Below are 20,737 nucleotides of genomic sequence, written 5' to 3' on the forward strand. Positions count from 1 at the left end.
AGTGGTAATGTAAGGGGAAGTTATTTGTTCCCTGAATAAGAGAGTGTTCAGCTACTTTCATGTGGGGAATTAAAAAAAAATTACTTTCTCTTTTTTGAGTTCTGGAGGTTCCGGGACCCAAAGCTTACAAAATAGACCTTTACATTAAACAAAAATTATTAGAAACAGCATCACTCTGTTTTCTTTGTACATGTGCTGAAAGGGGTAGATCAGGCTTTGTTTACCCTGCTTATTCACTGACAATCTGGTATACTATTACTATGAAATACGTGTGAACTGGCCTATCAGTTAGACACCGATTGCTTCGTCTCTTGGATATACCCAAATTGGTAGTAAACTTCCCTATTCCTTGCCTCTTTACTCAAAAATACATATAAAGTAATCTAAAGTTCACTAATCTACTGTAAAATGAGATTAAATTATTTATTGATGCTTGACTCTTACCCTGATATGAATTTTGAACTTTAGCTTCTGGGCCTCGATGCTGTAACTCACAGTTCCTAGGTAGACTGTATTGACTTGTGAGGCTGGTGTAGGGATATGTGAACACTAAAGTCTTGACTACTATACTAATTGTACTAAGTGGGGGACAACTCAAGTATGCACAGCATTAGACATTTTGATCTTAAGTCAACAAAAAATCTACAGATAGGCCATTCATAGCTGTTTACATTTTGTAAGTAATACAAAATGTATGGAAGAAAACAGAGCTTTCTTCATCAATACTTTAAATTGTGGAAACTTTACAGATTTACCATTCCTAGGGATTTGTAAAAACACTACCATATTATTCACAAGGTTATCATTCCTGATTTTGACCAAACTGTTTTCTGTGACAGGACATCAATGAAATGGTGCGAACCGAGCGTCCAGACTGGCAGAATGTCATGCTGTATGTTACAGCAATTTACAAATACTTTGAAACCTGAAACCCTAACAATTCAACAGATCCACAGGATAGAACCAACATGAGCTACAAGATGGAAATCTTACTGAAATGCTAATTCCCGTTTCACTGAAAACTGGCAACATTTGAGTCCCCTCAAACTTCAGTGACACTACCCTGGATTGCCTCAGATTGCTTCAGCTACTAAGCCTGGAAACAGCTGTTTAAAAGCAAGAACTTGTTGCCACAGTGCTTGGAATAACACAAGTTATTAAGCTATTCAGATTAGTTATGTAGCCTAAAGAGCCTGGCCTACTTACGTGCTGCCTTTCCAGCCAGACTTCCTGAAGCTTTCTTTCCTAGGAGAGTGAGATGAATGGATCCTCTAGCATGTAAGAGACTGAATGTACAGCTAAGGCTTTGAGAAGGAAAAGGATAACATGGCATCGTATTACTGAACTTTCTGTAGCGTCCTGATACCACAGAGTCTGAATATTCTACCCACAGCATATGGCACCCTGAAACAGTAGAGTTCTTAATGGTAATTTAGTTACTGCCTTTACAGCTATTTTCCCTCCTTTAAAATGTGCACACTATTCTAGGAAAACAAGCTTTTACTCCGTAATGACAAATTGAGTGGAAAAGTGCTCTCAATACCTCGAAAAATTTGGCACAGAAGAACTCTTCATTCTAAAGCTTCATTATAAGCCTACCTCTGTCACAGTGATGTGGCTTCCAACTTTATCTTATGGATTGTAAAGACTAGCACATACAGCTCCTGGTTTTCAGGGTACGCTGTACTTCAAGGAATCTGTCCCAACTCCCTGTGCTTCCATTATAACAGAAATGAATCAATAATCAACCCTTGTACAGCTTGTTCTTGCCCCTCTTCCTCTGTTGCCTGTATAGCACGGACAGCTACCCCAGGCTTTACTTTACAGCAATACGAGCATACGTCATGGATTTCTGTGGTAGAATTTTGGAACTGGGATAGCATTTCCTCTGCAGAGAAGATATTTTCAATAAGATGTAATAATGAAGTAGTTTGTCTCAAAATCCAGCTTTGCCATGGTTTCTGTGTGTTTTTCATTGATCTTGCACATCCTCATCTGACTGACAGAAGGTGAGACGTTCTCTGACAAGAACTATAGAGGAACTGATGTAATGTTTATACGCCCAGTAGTCTCGAATATTGCATGGAAATGAGTTACTGTCACAAGGAAGGAATTGAGAAACTTTAGTCTGCTCAACTTCTATTTTCCTAAGATGTACCTGAATTCATGTAACAGCTCTCGGGCAAAAGAGTTCAAGTAAGTGCCTTAGCGATCATTGAATTGATACATCCTGGCACTTCAGGGCCTCGTGCAGAATGTTAATGGCTCAGAACGATTTCATATATCCATTTGTCATAAGCTGTTTGTTGTAACCTTGTTTGTCAAATCAAGGGAAGACTTCACTCTGTCATTGCTTCTGCCTCTTATTTTTCTGAATACTTATCAGCAGTTAAGCCACAGTTGAACATCTCTCATTAATATTAAGCAGAAGCCTACTTTAGAAGTGAGTTCTGTAACAACTGCTATTTATAAGCACATGCTTTTTCATCATAGTAACCCTGTTATAAAGAAAATGAATCTGCCATTCCTATGGTGCTCTTATGACTGTTAAGGACAGTTTGAATGTCATAGATGTTAACCCAGTGAATGCAACTGTGCTTGGCATCTGTGAAACTTCATCATGGTATAAAAGCACAGATTTAACTCAAAATTATTGCCAAATCCAAAAACCTATCATCTGAAGAACATAGCCCGTATGAAGAGTAATAATTCAGCATGTCTCTAGCAGCTAGCATTGTATAAAAATATACGCTTACACTGATATGTGCCTGTGAGAATTACGAAAATTTGCAAAATAACTCCTTAATCCATGGTGAGGGCCTTTGGAGAAGTTTTCAGAGCAGCAGTGTCTCATACATTCTTATGGTTCTTTAGAACCCTAAAAGTAGCTAGATACCCTCAGAGTATGAATTGGTGCATTTGAAGAGCCAACATAATCTAAAGACCATTGTTACAAGAGAGGCTTCAAGTGAAAAATCTTCATTAACAGATTTTAATAAAAGTCTGAAATACAATTTCCTCTCCTGTATATTTCTTCAAAAATTTTTGTTTACTTCATTTCTTCAAATAAGTTTCAATAAGAATAGTCCTATTGTAAATACACATTATTGCGGTCTCCCATTCCATCTCTTACTACTAAATTCCAGTTTTTGCTAATTTGTGTTTAAAAAACCTTGTATTCATCCTCTGAACAGACATCCTTATCTATGATTGTCTTATTCATTGCCTTAGATTTTAAGAAAATATTTTTCTAATGAAAAGGATAGCATTTCTTGGTCTAAATTCACTCATGACCTGTTTTGTTAAGGTAATTTGAGCTTTAAGCTGATTTTTTTCTGTCCAATGGTCAACTTCATTTACCTGGAATGTTGTATTAGTCCTTAACTGAAATAACGCTAATAGTATAACCATTTCTAAAAGGGGAAATCACATTTTCCAGATACTTAAAAAGCTGAGCTGCTAGTCTTCAGAGAGAGAGAAAGAGAAAAGTTATTAGTAATTATAAAAATGATCTTGTTTTGAACTTCAGAGCTCTGTAAACTTCTTCATGTGATCTGTCTGATAAACCTCTGCTGAATTCCTATCTGTAAAGGAATATTGGGCTTCACGAAGAGTTTTTCTTATAATGATATATCTGAGCCTTTACATACAAGATGTTGTACAGCTGTCCAAGTGGAAGTAACGAAGCAGTGGAAGATCTAAAACAAACACGATGCCCTGCTGCACTCTACAACATGTCTTTTCTGAAGGTTCAAACAGCATTAAATTTTTCAAGAGGAAGAATAGCTGGACATGGATGATACTGTTCTGTTTGGTTTCTACTCATAATTAATCCTGAAACAGCCTGTTTTTGTACATATGAAGTGCAAGTTTATGCTGATTTACTTTCTTTTTAATCCAGAAAATATTTCTGAATGTACTAAAAAAAGGACAAATATTTTATCATCAATTTATATTATTGCATTTTAATATGTGCCTTGCAAATTCCTGTGCTGTAGTATATCAAGGTTACTCATTGCCAGCTGTAGGGGTGGGGTGGGCAACAACTGTATCATCTTCTGGATCCTGTTTACTGACACACTTCCATAGATTAGAGAGATGAGTTTAGAGCCAGCTGTGTATTCAGTTTGGCTAGTTGTCATCCTGATGCAAGATCATCAGCACTGAACTGAATGAACAGTTGTGGGGTTTTCTTTACCAAAAAAGAAGGGATGGGAGGAAAATTTTAATTTTGGCTATTCAGGAAAATTCTGTCAGAGAAGTCTTGATACAGAATATCTAACAATAACAGAACTGAGGTGACTTCAGAATGGATTACACTTGATTTGGTTTTCAGTTGGTTTTGTTTGAGTTGGTTTGATTTGGTTGTCTTGTATATTTAAATAGAAACACTAATTTAGTATCTCTGGTGTGAATCTCGGTGGCTCTCACAAAGATCTCTCATTCTCATGCCTCTGAAAAATTGAGTGAAATTTTCCCTTTTAAATTTGCGTTTGTGGATAGGTTATCCAGAATATAGTATTCAATTACAGCATATTCTGATGTAAATTTTTCTCTTGCATAAAATATATTCCTCAAGTTACATATAGCATTTCTGAAAATTTTTTGTCTCCAGTTTTGTAAAATATTTCCACCGTTAGTGTTTTTCTGTGAAGTCCATCATCATGCTTTAGGGGCCCTTTAATTTGCCAGAGCTAAATGAACTCAGCTTTGATGTATTGGTGTAAACTCATATTAATACCACTGGCAGCACTCATATTCTGGTTTTACATGCATGAGGAGAAATAAATTTGTCCCTTGCTCTAATGATGTAATACAGTGGTTTAAACTGCTGAGGATCTGCCTTAAGAATTTTGTAGCTGTGACAAAAAATTCTCATTGGCATCTCATTTCTGTTAATGATCTCAGTGTTAAGTTCTTATCTATTTTTTTCAGTTCCCTGATTCAACACTTCAGACACTTCTGTTGCATCTTTTGCATCACCAAAATAAATACTTCTACTCAGTTCTCTCTATTTCTGTACAGTTTTGGCCCAGGGTACGAATTTTATTATAGTCTAGTTTTAAACAAGATTATTTGGGAAGTTGGAGATACGGAGAACTTCTGGGTGTTTTTCTTACTTTCTGTGTTCTGCTTGTGGCTGGTTTGGGAACGCTGTCTGGTTTTCAGGTGATATGTGACAATATCTTCCAAAGCAGCCCCCTCTGGATGGCTGGCGTGAAGCTATGCATAGGCTAAAGTTAAGCCTTTAAAGCTGTGTTCATGGGACGCATGTGGTGACTTTACTTCTTATTTGACTCTTGCAACTAATACAGTCACAGATTAACTGCAGGCTGCATCGAGCAGGAGCTATTAAGGGGCAGGATTCTTCTGGGAAGGAATCCAGTTGTACACCTTGACACTATTTTTTGCCTATTGTGAGTAATACTCTTGCTGAGGTGGCCTAAGAAAGAGGATTTTAAAATAGTAGTGTTCATGTACAGACTGATTTAACTATATAGTTTGTTTGTGGTCCTTCCCTTGACTTGGTAAATATTTATTCCCGTTTTATTTTTATGTTCTGCCAAGCTCTATTTCTGCAATTCCTTTCTTTAAGCTAGCATTAATGTATGAATACTCAGTAACATTAACCAGTTTGAGAAATAATTTGCTGAAAAGGGCTATTAAAGTGTAGTCATCACCCACGAGTTCTGGACGTGCCACCGTGCTTTCCCAAGTTAGTATGTGTTGATTGGTAAAACGTGTTAGAGCTGCTTAACTCTCCCGTGACCTCCTTATCTCCCATATAGCCTATATCACCCCAGGGTGTCCATCAGGTGTTCTTGCCCCCAAATTACCAACTCCTTAAATGAGTTAAGGGTTCACAGACATGTCTTAATATATTTAATTGTCCCTATTTAGAAAGGTATCTCTACTAGTGTTTCTGCTTTCAAAGGAGAGTGGCTGGATGGGTTTTAAGTTACTAACTGGCTTGCTGAGTATTTCCAGTCCTTTGTTCATCTGAGTTTTTGCTGTTGTATTCCCTATGATTTCAGTATCAGCGTTGTAATTACACTTTGTAATTGTCAAAGCCAAGATGTTAAGCATCTGGAATATGTAGCAAATATGCTTTTGATAATTAATGCTAAATAACTTAAAAGATCAAGGTTTGTACAGTTCTGATTTCTGTTAGAGTGTTGATACGAGTGTCTTTTTTTCCTTATCTATTTGTGCTTGCCAGTTTTTGGGATGCAACACCCTTGAACTCAGTTTGACAAGGCCACTATCCTAGCCTCCATAAATTAATTCATTCTGCAATAATAGGATTATTTCCTCACACTGAAACTTCAGTAAAACCTATGAATACCAGATGACTTCCTCCCAACTGACATTTATCTTCTACTTGGAGTATTCCTTACCCTTAGGCCACTGTCTGCCACAGAGTTGCACATAAAGTTCCAGCAGGACTTGTGGATGCAAAACAGTAGGGTAAACTTTTGGCAGAATATTACAGCAGCCTGATGCAATTAAGCTGGTTTCATTTTAATCCCCTATTTTCAGGGGGTTTCAGTTTAGCCCAAATCACTTACTCAAAGCTGAAATGTGGCACATTTGTTCTCCACTGGGAAGTATGCTTCTGTTTAATAATATTTTTATGAGATTGTATTTATGGAAACTGAAAGAAAAATGTCATGAAGCTAGTTTTGTTGCACTTTTCTAAGGCTTTTGTATTTTGCATAGAGTTCTAGAATATGAACAAGTTGTTTGGGGAAGTCAAGGCTTAAAACTTACTGTGCCCCAGCATAGCAATGCATTTTCATCCTAGTGATATATGTATTATTTTAATGGCATGTAACTAGTGTATTTATATGGTAGGTAGGAAGCCCAGTGGACACTTCCTGCTGCAGAGGAGCCATTGGCAGTCCTGGTTCCACAGTTCATGAACTGACCTGTTTTGACAGCAGACTGCATTTGCAATAATGGAATAGTAAATTTTTGTTTCTGAACTCTATTTCAACAAATGGGGAGAAAGAGGCTCTTATTTTTTTGTTCCATTGTTGAAATTTCTCTGGAGGCTTTTACTGGTTTCCAATTATTGCATATGTTCAATTAGGATAATTACTTGGGAATCAGTTCAGTAGAGAGGGCACAAGTACATGTAACATACTCAAGAATTAATCCTTATAACTTACAACATTTCAGTTTGTTAGAAACTTTTGGTTTTGCATATATTGTAAGGTCAATTTTACTATTTTTAAGTAGCACTTTTATACATATCTGAAGGGTTTCTTTGAACAGAAATGTTTTTCTGTGTGTTATCTAATGGAAAGAAAGTATGACACTACTAAACAACGCATAGACTAGTTAGTCTCCAGACTGTAAGTTCACTTTAGGTCAGTAATGATCAAGAGTTGTTCAATGTGTATGAAATAAATCAGTGATCCCATTTAATATTGGACAACTCTCCAGATCAAAGTCAGAAGGGCATTAATTGGTACCCTCCAACTCTTGAATGAGGGTACTTTCAGTTCAGGTGTGAGGCAGAATTGGCAGAGCAGTGTGAATTTTGGACTTCATGAGAGAACAGAATTTTATCGATGTCTCAGTCTAATTTCACAGCACTGTATTGGATAAGGACTAACCTTGCTTGAGATGACACTGCAGCCAGTACTAATATCTCCTAAATAGCTAATTTAAAGCTTATTTTCCATGGCCTTTAAAGATGGTGTAAAAACCAGTGATTCTTAAAAGCTCTTCTCATCCATCCAGCTTTTCTGATTTGTATTGGTTTTATACTCCCTTGAAACACAACTGTTAGACTGACGGAGCAGTACATGTATGGGTTTAGTAATTCTTGTTCTAGACAACAAGCACTTTTCTCTTTTCCAGAACCCTTTCAAATGGTTTACACACACACACACACACACACACTCTGACATATATAGACATTTTACATATATAGAGAAGTTTTACATAAATGTGTATATGTACATATATATACACACATACATGTGTGTATACATATATGTACATATGCAGGTTCTTAATAAAACTGAACATGTTTCAAGAAGTGCTTGCGTCTTGAATACTTAAGGTGGTGTATTAGCGTATACATTTAGAAGGTGAGGAAAAAAACATTTTGTTTGCTTCTGGTTAGAGCTGAGAAATACAGGTTGGTGGAAAATCTGGAAGTATGTTCAAATTGCATTTCGCCCTGTTTCTGGTTTGAAAGGCACAAGCTGTTAATCATTGGAACTTAAAAGGTCAGCAGGCATATTTTAAGCGAAACCTTTTTGAGGACCAATATGCTTTTAGTTTGCAAGGACCACTAAAGATCTGGGCATTTACTTTTTCCATAATGTATTCTGTATGAGTATTTAGTATGTATGCCTTCGATTTGCCAATGTTGCCATGTTTTCTTCTTAATTATTCATGAAATAAAGATTGCAAATAGCAAAATGTGTGTTTATGTTTTCTTGAGTGAAGCCGCTACAAAAAGGAGTATTTTAATGCTATTTGTGGCACCGTGTTTTTTCAGGAGTAAATGTTACAGGAAGTAGTTTGTGGAGGTTTATACGCTATGGATGAGAAATGCATGCGAATTATTTGCATGCACATAACCTCATGATTTTTTGGAAGTCATGTCTCTTTTGGTATACCAGCATACTTTACAGTATCTACCCCCAAAGGGTTTTAAATGATAAGATGGTGAATACCCTAGATAAGAGGTATGTATTGAAAGCATCTGCTTAGCCTGTATTGTCCTAGTCTTTAATATGAGTAACAGAGAAGGGAATTGCAGAGGATAGGTTCAATTTAGGCAACTTCTGTAATACATTGCAGGATTAGAATTATTTAAATGTTACTTAACCCAACCCAAGTAAGGCAATGCATGTGTGCGTGCTCACTCCCTCTCTCTAAAGGAATTGGGCTGGGGAGGGATTGGGGACTTAAATCTCTATAACAGTTCAGAGTATTTAAAGCAGATGCCTAAAAATGTAATTTCCCGGTGAAAATAAAGACTAGAACACCTTAAATCTGATTTGGTCTCAATCATCCAGGATGGTAACTGTTTTCAAATGCTCTTTTAGAGCTTTAATTTCAAGTGCTCTGGAATAAATTGGATCCAGAGGTTTGGACTGAGCTCCCATTAATTTCAAATGTTGTTCTTAAGTGCACTGACTAGTGTAGGTGTTGTAATTCTACCTATTTATTACATAATTTATTGAGATTTTGTGTGGTGTTTTCTGACTGTTCAGCAATCCAGAAAAGTCTTTGTCTCAGTAATGTTATTCTGCAAGAAAATGTCGCACTTCTCCTTTCTTGAGGTGAAATATTCTCCCTGAATTTGAGTGGTTTAAGAAAACTCTTCTTAGTTCTCAAAATGAATTCATATCCAATTTTTAAGCATGGATCTTCAGTTTTCATACTTCTTTTAAAAATAAATGTTTTAAAAGTGTAGTGTAGTAAACTCATGTCAGAAAATAGATGTTTTTCTTTTCTGTAGCAAGTGCACGACAGCATTGTAGAAGTGACTTGTACACCTGCAACTGGCAATCTGAAGGTCAAGACAGAAGCTGCGAGCCGGACACAGGTCAGGCCTGAGGCATGTTAAAACAGTAGTGTCTGCACAATCTGTAGAGCTGCAACTTTTCTTTCCCACATCCACTGAAATAATATTCCCTAACCAGAGGTGTTTTTCATGGATTGTTTTCCAAGCTGTCACTAGAGAATTTTGTTAAATATGTGAAACTAGCTCCATAAGTGTGTTTAAGTTGAATAGAATAAAGTCAATTAAATAATTTTGAAGGTCTTACTGTAATGAAAAACTGCAGCTATATGGAGTAGTAATATAAAAACCTCAGGAGCAACAGCAATATAATATTCCATTGTATTAAATCACAAAAGCTTATATTGGGAGTCATGGTGGTTCTGCAGTTAAATTCTGTATGGGAACTAGGTTAGCATTACAGAACTTGCAGCTAAAATTCTTATCATAAAGGGTTTCACAATTGCTTTGATCAACGGAAGAGACTTGGATTGTATCATGTAAGTTGCCAAGAACTGTGTGTGGTTCCACGAAGTGCATAGACAAGAGGGGTCGTGAAGATGTAAGTTCTTCCCACACAAAATTCTTTTAAAACAGAGACACTAATTTATCATAAAAAGTTAACTCCCTTCTCCAGATGGGAAGTTATTAATAGCCAGCAGCTACTGTTAAGACTTAAAAAAAAAAAAAAAAAAAGGTGCTGAATTCTGTGCCTTTCACATTGTTCACCTTCTCTTAGCTCCCTCACTTAGTGTTTTGTGTAGGGGGAGGCAGGGGGGGAGTTCAGCACTATCTTTCCTTGGACCCAGCATTTGTGTTCTCCTCGTTTCTTAAACTAAGGTATGTTTTCTTTTTTGTCCTCAATACTAGAAGTTGAGTGAGGTACAGCATTCTTCTTTGAATTGCTCAAAAAGTAGTGATGATATCGTGGAAAGTTGCAGTATCTTCCGTATGAATTACTGCTTGATGCTGCAACCCAACAGGTTGAATGGAGAAGTTAGCTAATGAGTGTCTCTATTCCTGGCACCTCGAGATTAGAAGATCATTTATGTTTGTTTAAATGGTTTTTGTTAGCTTCACTTCCATTAGAAAAGTTGCTTTGAAACTCCTCCCATGCATCTTTGTTTAGAAAAAAATTTGTCTATGAATTCTTAAAAAAAGAAAAGTAGATAAGGGACCGATGCCATCAATCCTAATCTAAGTTAAGGTTTTTACTAGTCTTTGTCTGCCATTTCTCTCTGTAACACCGTGGTTTAACTGAACTCCGTTTGTAGAACTGAATTTCTGTGCATTAAATGCCCTGTTTGAAAAATACGATGTTAACTTTTCTTAGATGTTCCTTGCCCTTCAGGATTTCCAGTTCTTTGGAACCTCCTTAATCTCATTATGAAAACGGGGTTGAACACAGTAGCATTTTATCACAGTATTTTTACTGCTAGACATTTGCATTGATGATATAGTGTGAGGAAATAGTTGTGCCTCTCTCCAGTGCTGTGCATAGCTCGCTCCCTGCTTTATGCTTCCTTTTTTAAAACCATTTTAGGCTCTTTCCTCATGCCAGAAGCCTAAAAGTTAAGATCTTAAAAATGAAGGAAACTTGAGAAGGAGACATAACAGTCTGGAGACAACCTCACTGAGCTGTTGACAATCTCATATTTTTCAAAAATAAATATCCCACAGAGCGCCAAAATGCCAGTGTGTTGAGTTAACACTGTGTGTCTCTGTGGGGCCACATTCAGAGTCCATCAACTGCAGTGGAGTAAAGCCTAGCGTAAAGCCTGCAGCGCACGTGACCAGTGCGATCTCTTGAGAAAGAAGACCGCAGCATTGGAGGGTATGATCCTGAGGGGTGCTGAGCATCATCAGTTTTGCAGTTCAGGAGCTGCCAGGTGTTCGGTCCTTCCGAAAAATCTTTCCCGAAAACGGCTGGTCTAACAGTAATACAGCTGGACTATCGTCCCAGCAGAGAAGAAACGTAAAGGGAAGGCGTGCCGCAGTTTTCCTCTTGGCCAGAGGTACGAACGTTATACAGGCATTGGAACAGGGTGCTAAAGCACTAACTTAACTTTATAAACCTATGAAGTTCCACCGTTTTGCACCAACATTCCAGCACACACTATTCCCTTGCAGGGAGTGGTGGGGAGCACGGTCAGTAGCTACTTTTTGTGTCCAATTTGTGTTGGGACAGAGCTTGGTTATACACAATGTGGATTTTGTCAAGTTAAATAAGGGTTGCCCTCTCATTGCTCCTTAGAATAAAATGAGAATAGTGTAAGTGAAGAAGAATCATCTGACTTCTTCTGCTGGGCCTTGCAACTTAAGAGGTCATTTATTGTATAAAGGTAACTTCTATATATTACTGTTATAGAAAATAAATAGCTGTTGCTCTGCAGCTCCCACATGATGATTCATGCTACCAGTTTTTCTTCTATTAATAGTCTACAAAGAGTGCTTAAATTTAGATTGAACTCCATCTCATAGTCTGTCATGCTGAACAGCATTTAGAGAAATGAAGCCACAGTCTGTTTGGGCAGTACCTTTTACGGAGACTAGTCCAAAATGACTAGACATGAAATCACTGAAAATCCTTTTGTTCCTGGCCTAAGTGCAAATGGCAGGATGTAAACAGTGTTGTGGATATGGGTTTGCATTTCCCTGTGAGCACAAATCTTACCTTGACTTTAGCTTGTTTTCCTCAAGCCTAGGTAAAAGTTGAACTCCTATGCTGGAATTGAACAGTTTGTGAGGAGGCTTTGGTCTTTGACACAGAGGAGTGTCCTTTGTTAAGTTGTTAGCGATGGGCATTTCCAGCAAAAACTTGCGTGTGTAACTTTGTTAAAGGACTCTCTCTTCAGAAAATCTAGCTTTTTTTTTTTCAGTGTTGATTTTAAAATTGCTAACAAATATTTAATGTTGAACAACGTGAGAGAAATAATTGCATATATATACACATAGGGTTTTTATTTTTATATATCTATCTTTAATGTTGAAAGATTTGCTAGTGTTTTCAAAGGACCTCAAGTAACCCTGCCTCCATCCCTTCTCTTAGACTAACACAAGTGCCTTTCACTGCTTTGAGGAGATTCAGGCAGTATTTGTGGGAACGGGATTACGTACAAGTCGGAACACATCATTTTAAGTGTCCTCTTTAACAACATTGCATATGTGTGCTAATGCAATACTCAGTTTGATGCTTTGCAAAATATGCATCCCTTATATGTAGTTTTGCATGTATCAGATGATTCAGTCTGGTTAGAAAGAAAAAATTCATGACAGAAGAGTTCCAAAACTGGTAACGAGTTATTTCTTTCTTAAAGACAGACATATTTTTTCTATTTTAAAAAACATTAATTCTTCCAGATTCTGTTCTAGACAAACTGATGATCATTTTCAGTCCTTCACGCGGAAGCCTCAATACATAGGTATGATTTTCCTGCTATCTTGCTACTTACCAGGATGGCAGGCTGGGTTTTATAGTCCTTGTAGATGAGTCTGTTTTGTGTTTACAGTGGCATCACTGACGTGCCCAAGCAGACTGTGGCTCATGCAGTATCAGGAAAGAGAAGGGTGAGTTTCATGATAGGTCTCTCACAAGTGTGAAGTTTTTATTTACCTTGCTCCCATCTCTTTGAAGGAAGCATTTCAAGGTTTATTCTACAGTCTTTCTACAGTTTACTACTTCAGCTCAGTTGCTAAGTCTGAGAAGTGCAAATAGTCTCCTATCACTGCTTTTCAGCTGCCCAAAATTCAAGAGTTTGGCTTGTTCAGTTAGGAGATAGTGTACAGTAAGTTACTGCAGCTCTGCTTTTCAAGAATGAAAAAGCCCTTCTTGGCTGTACGCAGGAGAATCAGATAACTTAATTTCTTTCCTTGCAGTACTGGACTTCTTTCAGCTCACAGCCTGAGCCAGCAGCAGGCTCTAGGCATGTGGCAATACCTTCCCCGCGGCTGCTGGAGGCTGTTCTGTTTCCATGTGGTTTCAGCCTACTTCTTCATGTAGCCCCTTCTCAAACAGTATCTGGCCACAGCAGTCGTAATGCTGGTTTTTTCCTTCATGAGTGACTAAGAAGCAAAAGGAAGTTAGCACTCTCTTGAACTGCCCCCCCTCCATATATTATAAAAACAAAGAAAAAAATATAAAAGCTGATTGTATTCCTTACTGTCAATTTACTGTCATTGCTGGCCACTGGTAAGGAAGGGCATAAGTAGAAATACCTACAGGAAAGGACAATACACATTGAATATGCACAAGAAGAAATACGATCTGATGCACGGTGCAGTTCTGATATTTGACAGGAACAACAGCATAAAAATAATAGAAAACCAATTAATTTCTTAATTCAAAAGAAAGGCAACAGGTCTATTCAGCTCTTACTGTAGTAATGAAAGCTATCCTATCCAACTGCTAAATAGGACATAAAACAGCAGCTGCTCGTTATAAACACATTTACTTGTGCCGAAGTGAGAAATGAGCATGCAAAAGTAATAGAGGAGCTGGCTCAGTTGCTCTGGGAGGTGTTAATACTGATTTTTAACATCTTGAAACACTGCAGAATTCCCAACTGCACAGAGAAAATCAGTAGGCGACAATGGGGACCTGATACGCCATCCAAACTGGAATGGCCGGTGAGGGAAGGAACCAGTGGTTTGGTGGTTTTGGTAGTGGTATCAGAATGCTTTTATGGAAAAAAAGTAATTTCTAAGAAACACGAGAAGCTTGTCAGGGTGCCATTATCAGCCAGCCCTGTGAAAGCACTTGGACATTTGCTGTGGATCTTCTATGACTTGCTGATTTAAAAGGAAAATCAACATAGTCTACATCAAATAATCTTAAAACTGATTAGCTGCAAAAATCAAAGAAGAGTTATAACTGGGAAAAGAAACATCCAATGAAGCATTTCTGGGGTCCTTCAAAGATATGTTGATCAACATCTGCGACTCAGGAAACTTGTAAGATGATGTGTTGAGGATGGGACTGTTGGAAGAAACCAGCCTGACAGCTTAATAAAGGGAGCTGACTGCAACAACTTGGGCTTTAATGTGTTCAGGAACAAAATAATATTTAGAAACTGCATCCCTGCTCCTTGAAAGTATTTTTGATTCCCAGCTTTCATTGATTTCAGTGGGAGAGAGTCATGTGGATGTCTTTGAGGATCTGGGCCAAAGATGAGAGGCAACCTCTACAATGTAGGAAACGCTGCCCTGGAAAGGAGCTAGGCTGAACGGACGCAGCAGGTCCTGGCAGACAGCTAATAGCTACAGCATGGCACTTGCCCCTCTAGTTAAAATACAATTGCACAGCATAAAATTTTACGGCGTATCTACTAGGAGCGGGAAGACGCTACCTCTTGTACAGAGCAAAAGTCAGACCATTACACAAACAGTGTCCAATTCTAGCATCAGCATTTTTCAAAAAGCTCTGGCAAACTTCATGTAGGCAGGCAGCGTTTCTAAATTCATTAATATTGCAGCATGTTTTGATGAGGCTTCTAAATTTCTCATAGTCTCCCACTTTTGCTTTTTCTTTTGACTTGGCTAGTCAATATACGTGGTCCTTAAAAATCATTACATGTTACTGTGTGCTAGATTACTCCAGCCTTTTCTGTAACTTCCTGGGAAAAAATAACTTTTTTTTTTTTTCCTCCCCACAGGATTCCCATTGCGTTTGGAGCAGCGCTCTGGTCTCCACTTTGCTCTGTAATTCATAGCTGCGTGGCTGAGGCAGCCTGTGTACCAGCCTGCCTTCCCGTCTGGGGTAAGAGTGGAGCGGAGGACAGCACAGGTGCCAGATGCTGCTGCCACTGCTAAATTTTTAATGCTTAGATGCTCATAGGTTTTGAGGTTGGTGCTGAAGTAGCTGATGCCAGTTCTGCTACTTTTTTCCTACCGTCTTGATACACCAAAAAACCTCAAAGCATCATTCAAGCTCTTGCTGCCAGAGAAGGCTGGGTAAGCCAGTTGCCTGTCGGTCAAAGTAGCGTGCGTACGCTTCTGGCAGATGTGACGTAAGCAACGCCTCTCTGGGCTTGGGAGTCCTGAAATGAAAACTTTTGTTGCATGGCACAGGCATCCAAGCTGTGGCAGTCCTCTGCACAGAGGGGCCTGTGCTGGCTGTCATTGAAGTGAGTTGGTTTTTCATAGGCTGGGGTCTGCCATGGGGTTGGTGGGAAGTGTGGAGTCACGCTGGTGGTTCTTCCTGTTTGTAATGTCCAACCAATAGGAACGTGTAGATAAATTACTTGCTAAGATGTAAAGTTGAAAAATAGAAATAAAAAAAAAACCTTAGAAGATCTGCACAGAGAGCAGCGGCTTCAAATTCTTGAGAGGTTCTCTCCCTGCTTCAAAATTGCTGTGAGATGAGTCATGGCTGTTCCCCAAGTCTGTTCCTGTGGAGGAACAGGAGATGGCTGGGGACATGCGCAGCCCCAAGGGGCACGCCACTGCGGGCCTGGCTCCGGGCAGGAAATGCATGTGTGCACACTGGTGGGATCCACAAAGACCTACCCAGTGGGAAATGCGAAACTTCTGTAAAATATTTCATATCTTTACTCTTAAACGCTTCCAGAGTAGTAACGCACAGGGATTCCTTTCTGGTGGTCGTAACGACAGTTAAGCGGCGAAGAGAAGAGACTGTAAGCTGCTCTCTGCTTCTGCAGCCTCTCAGGGTATCTCCGCGCAGCACTTGGTATAGCTGTCGGCTGAAACTCGCTGGGTGGGTTTTCCAGCCTGGAAAGAAGTAGCTGCTTAGCACAGTGTATGGAGAAAGCCCTCCTTCCCCTTCCTACTTTCATTGTATGCAGATCAAGCACAGTAAAAGCCCGTTTCTGTCACTTGCAGGACCCTCAAGACAAGAGCTGGACTTGTTGAAGCCAGTGGCAGTCTCTCCTTCAGCCGCTTTGCGAGATGCTGGTCCGGGCCGTCCTTGGTGCGGAGCCCCCCAGCGCCCGTCTCCCGGCCGGCAGGTAAAGCCGCGGGGCTGCCGCTCGCTCCACCTCGGGGAGCCGCTGCCGCGGGACCCGGCGGGGCTCGCCGCCTCCCCGCCGCTGGGGCTGGGGCAGGGGCCGGGGCCGAGGCGGGCAGCGGGGGGTCTCCGCGCCGCCCCGCCGCGGCCCGTCCCCGCCGCCGCCGCTCCCGCCCCGCGCCGCCCGCGCCGCCCTCCAGGGGGAGCCGCGGCCGCCGGCTCCGCGCCGCCGGGCTGCCCGCGTCCTGCGGCGGAGGGCGCCGCGGGGCGGGAGCGGGAGCGGGGCAGCGCCCGGCCGGCCGGCACCGCCACGGCCACACGCCTCCCGGGCGCGGCGGCGGAGGCACGGCCGGAGCGGAGCGGCGCGGAGCGGCGCCCCGAGGGCAGGTGGGTGATGCCGACGTCCCCGCGGCGGGGCTCCACGGTGAGGGGCGGCGGGTTGCCCGGCGTGCAGCTCTCGGGGCGGAGCGGGACCTCCCGGCCGGGGCGGGCGGCGGGTCTCGCCCCGCTGCCTCCTCCCGCCGGGGCGGTGCGCCCCGCTGGTGCATCCCGAGCCCGGCGGTCGCCGGTCCTGGGAGCCGCTGCGGGCAGCTCAACTTCCCTCGCGTCCTTCGCCGTGTTCGCGACAGCCCCGGTCCCTCTCCTGCCTCTCCCGCGAGTTTTAAAGGCGGCGGCGCGCTGCCCTCTCGGTGCTGCCTAACACCCTGCCCCAAGACGGGGGCGATTTTTGTTTGCCACCGCTTTCCCTTGCCCCGGCTCGGATGGTTTTTCCACCGTGGAGCCGGCGCTCTTCACATTCTGATTCCTGACTGTCAGTTCCCCGACACACCCCCACACTGCGAGATGTTTTTTCCACAGATCTTCCTTAAAACATCAACTGCTGGACTTTGCCCCCCTGCACCCAGCCCTCCTTCTAGCCCTTCAGCTGATATCTGTGCTTGGGCTTAATCACAAAATAGCGATTCCACAGGAGCACCCTGCATCCTGTAAACTTCTCCATAGCGTTCAACAAAGGAGATTTCCATGCACTTTGGAATCACGCGAAGGGAAAAAGGGCAGGGACTGAATGGATGGCGTTAAACCTGTGAGCAACCTTATCCCATTCCTTGCCCCCGAAAGCTCTGACCCTGCCTCCTCTGTGTCAAGCGACTGAAACGGTTTTTCAGCAGTGTCCCTTCTGCTGTGCCCGGGAGCTCTCTAAGCCTTGGTACCCAGCGAGTGTTAGTAGAGGGGCCTAGTATCTCTGGGCTGAGGGGAAAGGGCGGGTGAAGGAAAGGGGAAGAGGCTGCAAGGTGCTGGTTGTCCCCAGAGCTGTTGGGAGGATGTGTGAGAAGGCTTTCTGCCCTGGCGGACAGGCCTCCGGGGCCCTGCCGGGGTGACCTGCCCTCATGGAGGTGCAGGCAGCCCATCCTGGAAGAGCACACTGAGCAGCAGATGCGTTCCTGCTGTGTATGTGCTGGCGAGTGGTGCCCTCAAAGGGGATGCTCCTGGGAGGAGAATTTTCTGCGTGGTCGTTTGCATGGTCTAAGAGTCGCCCAGAAGCACCGCGGTTGCTTTAATGCTCTTTTGTGTCCTGGTGCAGTATGAGCTTGGGGTAGGTTTTGGGTGCAGAGGTATTGCAGGCTTTGCTGTAGCTTGAAAGTAGTAAAGGTGGTCGAACACCCTCTTCAAAACTGCCTTGGGCAGAGGGCCCGCGGAGGAGACAGGAAGGGTTAACTTAAAGAGAACAACATGACTCACATAGTAAATAGCAGTTAATAGAATTGCTGTAACTACTTAAAATTATTTTCCTGAGCAGATGGTCAACTATTAGATAACTCGATCTTTGGATGTATTTGTTTTCAGGTATCTTATCAGGCTCGTAAGTCTCAGACCTGTGTAACTCAAGAACTGTAGTAATTGATAAATTCATTCTTCTGCACGAGAGAAACACTAACAGAGAGAAAGCATGGCCAGCTCCTGCTGTTAGAGAGACACCCCCCAGAGCATATTGCCCAAGTGAAGTACAAAAAGATTAGATAAAGTGACCAACGGGGATATGAGAAATATTTCAATTGAATTAGGTATGTGGAAGAAATACCTTATTTCGAATCTCAATAAAAAAGTCAATAGAAATGTAATCACATATCACAAAAATACTATGAAAATGAAATCCTGTCTAATGTGGCAAATGGATTAAATTCTGAATTAACCAGGAAAGCTATGAGCCTCTAAATTTGTAGAGAAAACACATGGGTACAAACTGCAAACATCTATGTGTGTATATAAAATAAAAATTACCTATTCCAGGGTGGGGGGTGGCGGGGGGGAAGGCAAGCAGGTCTCCTTTTTAATGCTGTTCAGGTGATAAGTTTGTAATTTACACATGTACATAATCTATCTCTCTTTCCATATGTATTTTTATACATAAAAAATAGAATCAGCATCATCCTGTGCCAGGTCAGGGGATGTCAGCCCAGTAATGATGTTTTTTAGCCTCTGTCCTTCTCTCAGTGGGTGCAAAAGGCACTAAAGATCTGAGCTGAAAAGCCTCCTGCCAGGTCTCCCATGTTTGCATTTCTATTTTTGCTGATATTTTAATAGGATGTTTCCATAAGGGCTGCTGGCACTATTGCGTTTGGATGTAATCAACTTTTGAAAGCTATTAATCTTTTTTGTTTAATCTTTAATAATGGATTTTATGTAGAGCCATGTGGTTAAGCCCTCTTAAGAACTACTGGGAAAAGCTCAGTCCAGCAGGAGGTTTGGAGGGACTGTTTTGAGTCTTCACTCTTCCTTTCGGTTGTGTTTCTCTGAAGGGTCCGGGCTGGCTGGCCGAGTACATCCCCTTCAGTCTTGAGCCTGGCAGCCTTTCCATCTGGTGCGGAGGGAAAACCTCCCCCTTTACCACTTCCTTTCTGCCTGGGTGACTGATGGCTGTATGAGTTCTCATCTATGCAGGATGTTTAAGGTTTCACAGATTTTCCACCAAAACACTTATTTTCACTACGCTTCAGCTCTTCGCTTTGGTTTGACATTTCTGCCCACATTGTTACGTGTGAGATAGGACAAGGTATAGTGTGGCTGAGCTCTCTCTGAGTTCTGCGCAGCTGTGAGTGAGGTGTTTTCCATCCAAAGGCTGTATTCAGCATCTTTCTTGCTGTCCTGCAAAGTTTGTCCTTGTCTTCAGCTGGAACAGATTGCAGCTCTTCTTGTTCATTCTCTCCATCTGATGTGGACGGTGAATAATTCTCTAGGTCCTTCTTTATTGTGTGTTTTCCATCTGAAAATGGAGATGGGCCATTAAAGCTTTCTTTTTTGTTGGACTCTAAACTAAAAACCAAGAGATCTTGAGCTGTGTGTCAAGGAATCAGGGAGGATTCTCACAAGTCAATGGAGAATTACTCCCTTTCATCGGGGTCTGGTATTTAGAACCAGAAGGCTTGGTTGCCTCATGGATCACCTTCAGGTTTTGCATCAGTGCACCTGAACAGCCTTGGTGAAGCTAACTGAACACAATGACACCAGTTCCTTGCCTCTCTGCTCATTTTTAAAAGGCAGAGAAAGTTGCCTACTTAATGAGATGCTCATGTAGCTGAATATTGAGGGCTGGTCCGTTAGGGGTAAAGAACCAGCAGCATTCTGCCTTGGGAGGGCAAGAGGTCTGGGCAGATACACAGAAGGTGGTTTAATCTCTGAAGACTTCACTTTCCTCTATAGAATCGGAAGATGTCTCTCCCCTCACAAAGGTTCATCTGTGTCAGGAATAATTCTTGGCTGTATTGCACTTTTATTTTTCCCTGGAGTAAATCTCTGTAGGTCAGAATGGACAGATGGCACATACAACTCTCAATTATGGAAAATATCCTCAGGAGGTACTTCGAGGTCATCTAATTCATGCCTCTGCCCAAAGGCAGGATCGGCTATGCTTTTGCCATTCCTGACAGCTATTTCTCCATCCTGCTCCTAAAGACCTGCAGTGGAGACTTACTTCCCTGGCATGCGGGAAACACCCTGATGTCCAGCTTAAACCTCCTTTGCTGTAACTCATTCCTCACCCTGACCACAGTGGGCAACCCACAGAGGATCAGCAAAGAGTATTTAGAAGTGCTTCAGCAAATACAGGTATTTAGTAAATGTGAGTGAATAAGGGTGTGATCTCTTTCGCTCCTCAACCTGAGTTCTGTAAGGAGGAAATCGTACGAAACCTGGCTACCTTGTGCTTGGTATGGCTGGAGATCCACAGTAGCGTGGGAGGGATGCGGTAG

At 41.6% G+C, this 20,737-nt stretch overlaps 2 protein-coding genes and 1 long non-coding RNA gene across 11 annotated transcripts in view; 2 read left to right on the plus strand and 1 right to left on the minus strand.

Moving 5' to 3' along the window:
* The window catches only part of SPECC1L (sperm antigen with calponin homology and coiled-coil domains 1 like), a 73,462-nt gene extending 65,023 nt beyond the window's left edge, over positions 1 to 8,439 (plus strand). For 4 of the 5 annotated variants that reach the window (XM_075516112.1, XM_075516113.1, XM_075516111.1 and 1 more), the window contains exon 16: positions 840 to 8,439. In XM_075516112.1, the coding sequence (XP_075372227.1) occupies positions 840 to 929 (90 nt within the window). In that variant the 3' untranslated portion in view covers positions 930 to 8,439. The remainder of the gene's footprint in view (positions 1 to 839) is intronic. The other variant, XM_075516115.1, reaches the window with a different exon arrangement.
* A 4,097-nt stretch (positions 8,440 to 12,536) lies between these two features.
* Positions 12,537 to 16,510, minus strand: LOC142416650 (uncharacterized). Of its 2 annotated transcripts, none has more exons than XR_012777783.1 (3): positions 16,034 to 16,510; positions 13,690 to 15,915; positions 12,537 to 13,591 (listed from the first exon to the last, which is right to left on the minus strand). It is a non-coding gene; the product is annotated as an uncharacterized LOC142416650 (long non-coding RNA). The 2 variants fall into 2 exon arrangements; XR_012777782.1 differs by having other exon boundaries at positions 13,690 to 13,744; positions 14,875 to 16,510.
* Positions 16,511 to 16,786: 276 nt separating this feature from the next.
* Positions 16,787 to 20,737, plus strand: part of ADORA2A (adenosine A2a receptor) — a 30,645-nt gene continuing 26,694 nt past the window's right edge. For all 4 annotated transcript variants that reach the window (XR_012777753.1, XM_075516256.1, XM_075516260.1 and 1 more), the window contains exon 1: positions 16,787 to 16,877. The gene's annotated coding sequence lies outside the window, so the exon portion shown is untranslated. The remainder of the gene's footprint in view (positions 16,878 to 20,737) is intronic.

Source organism: Mycteria americana, chromosome 13 (assembly GCF_035582795.1).
Source record: "Mycteria americana isolate JAX WOST 10 ecotype Jacksonville Zoo and Gardens chromosome 13, USCA_MyAme_1.0, whole genome shotgun sequence".
Taxonomy (NCBI): domain Eukaryota; kingdom Metazoa; phylum Chordata; class Aves; order Ciconiiformes; family Ciconiidae; genus Mycteria; species Mycteria americana.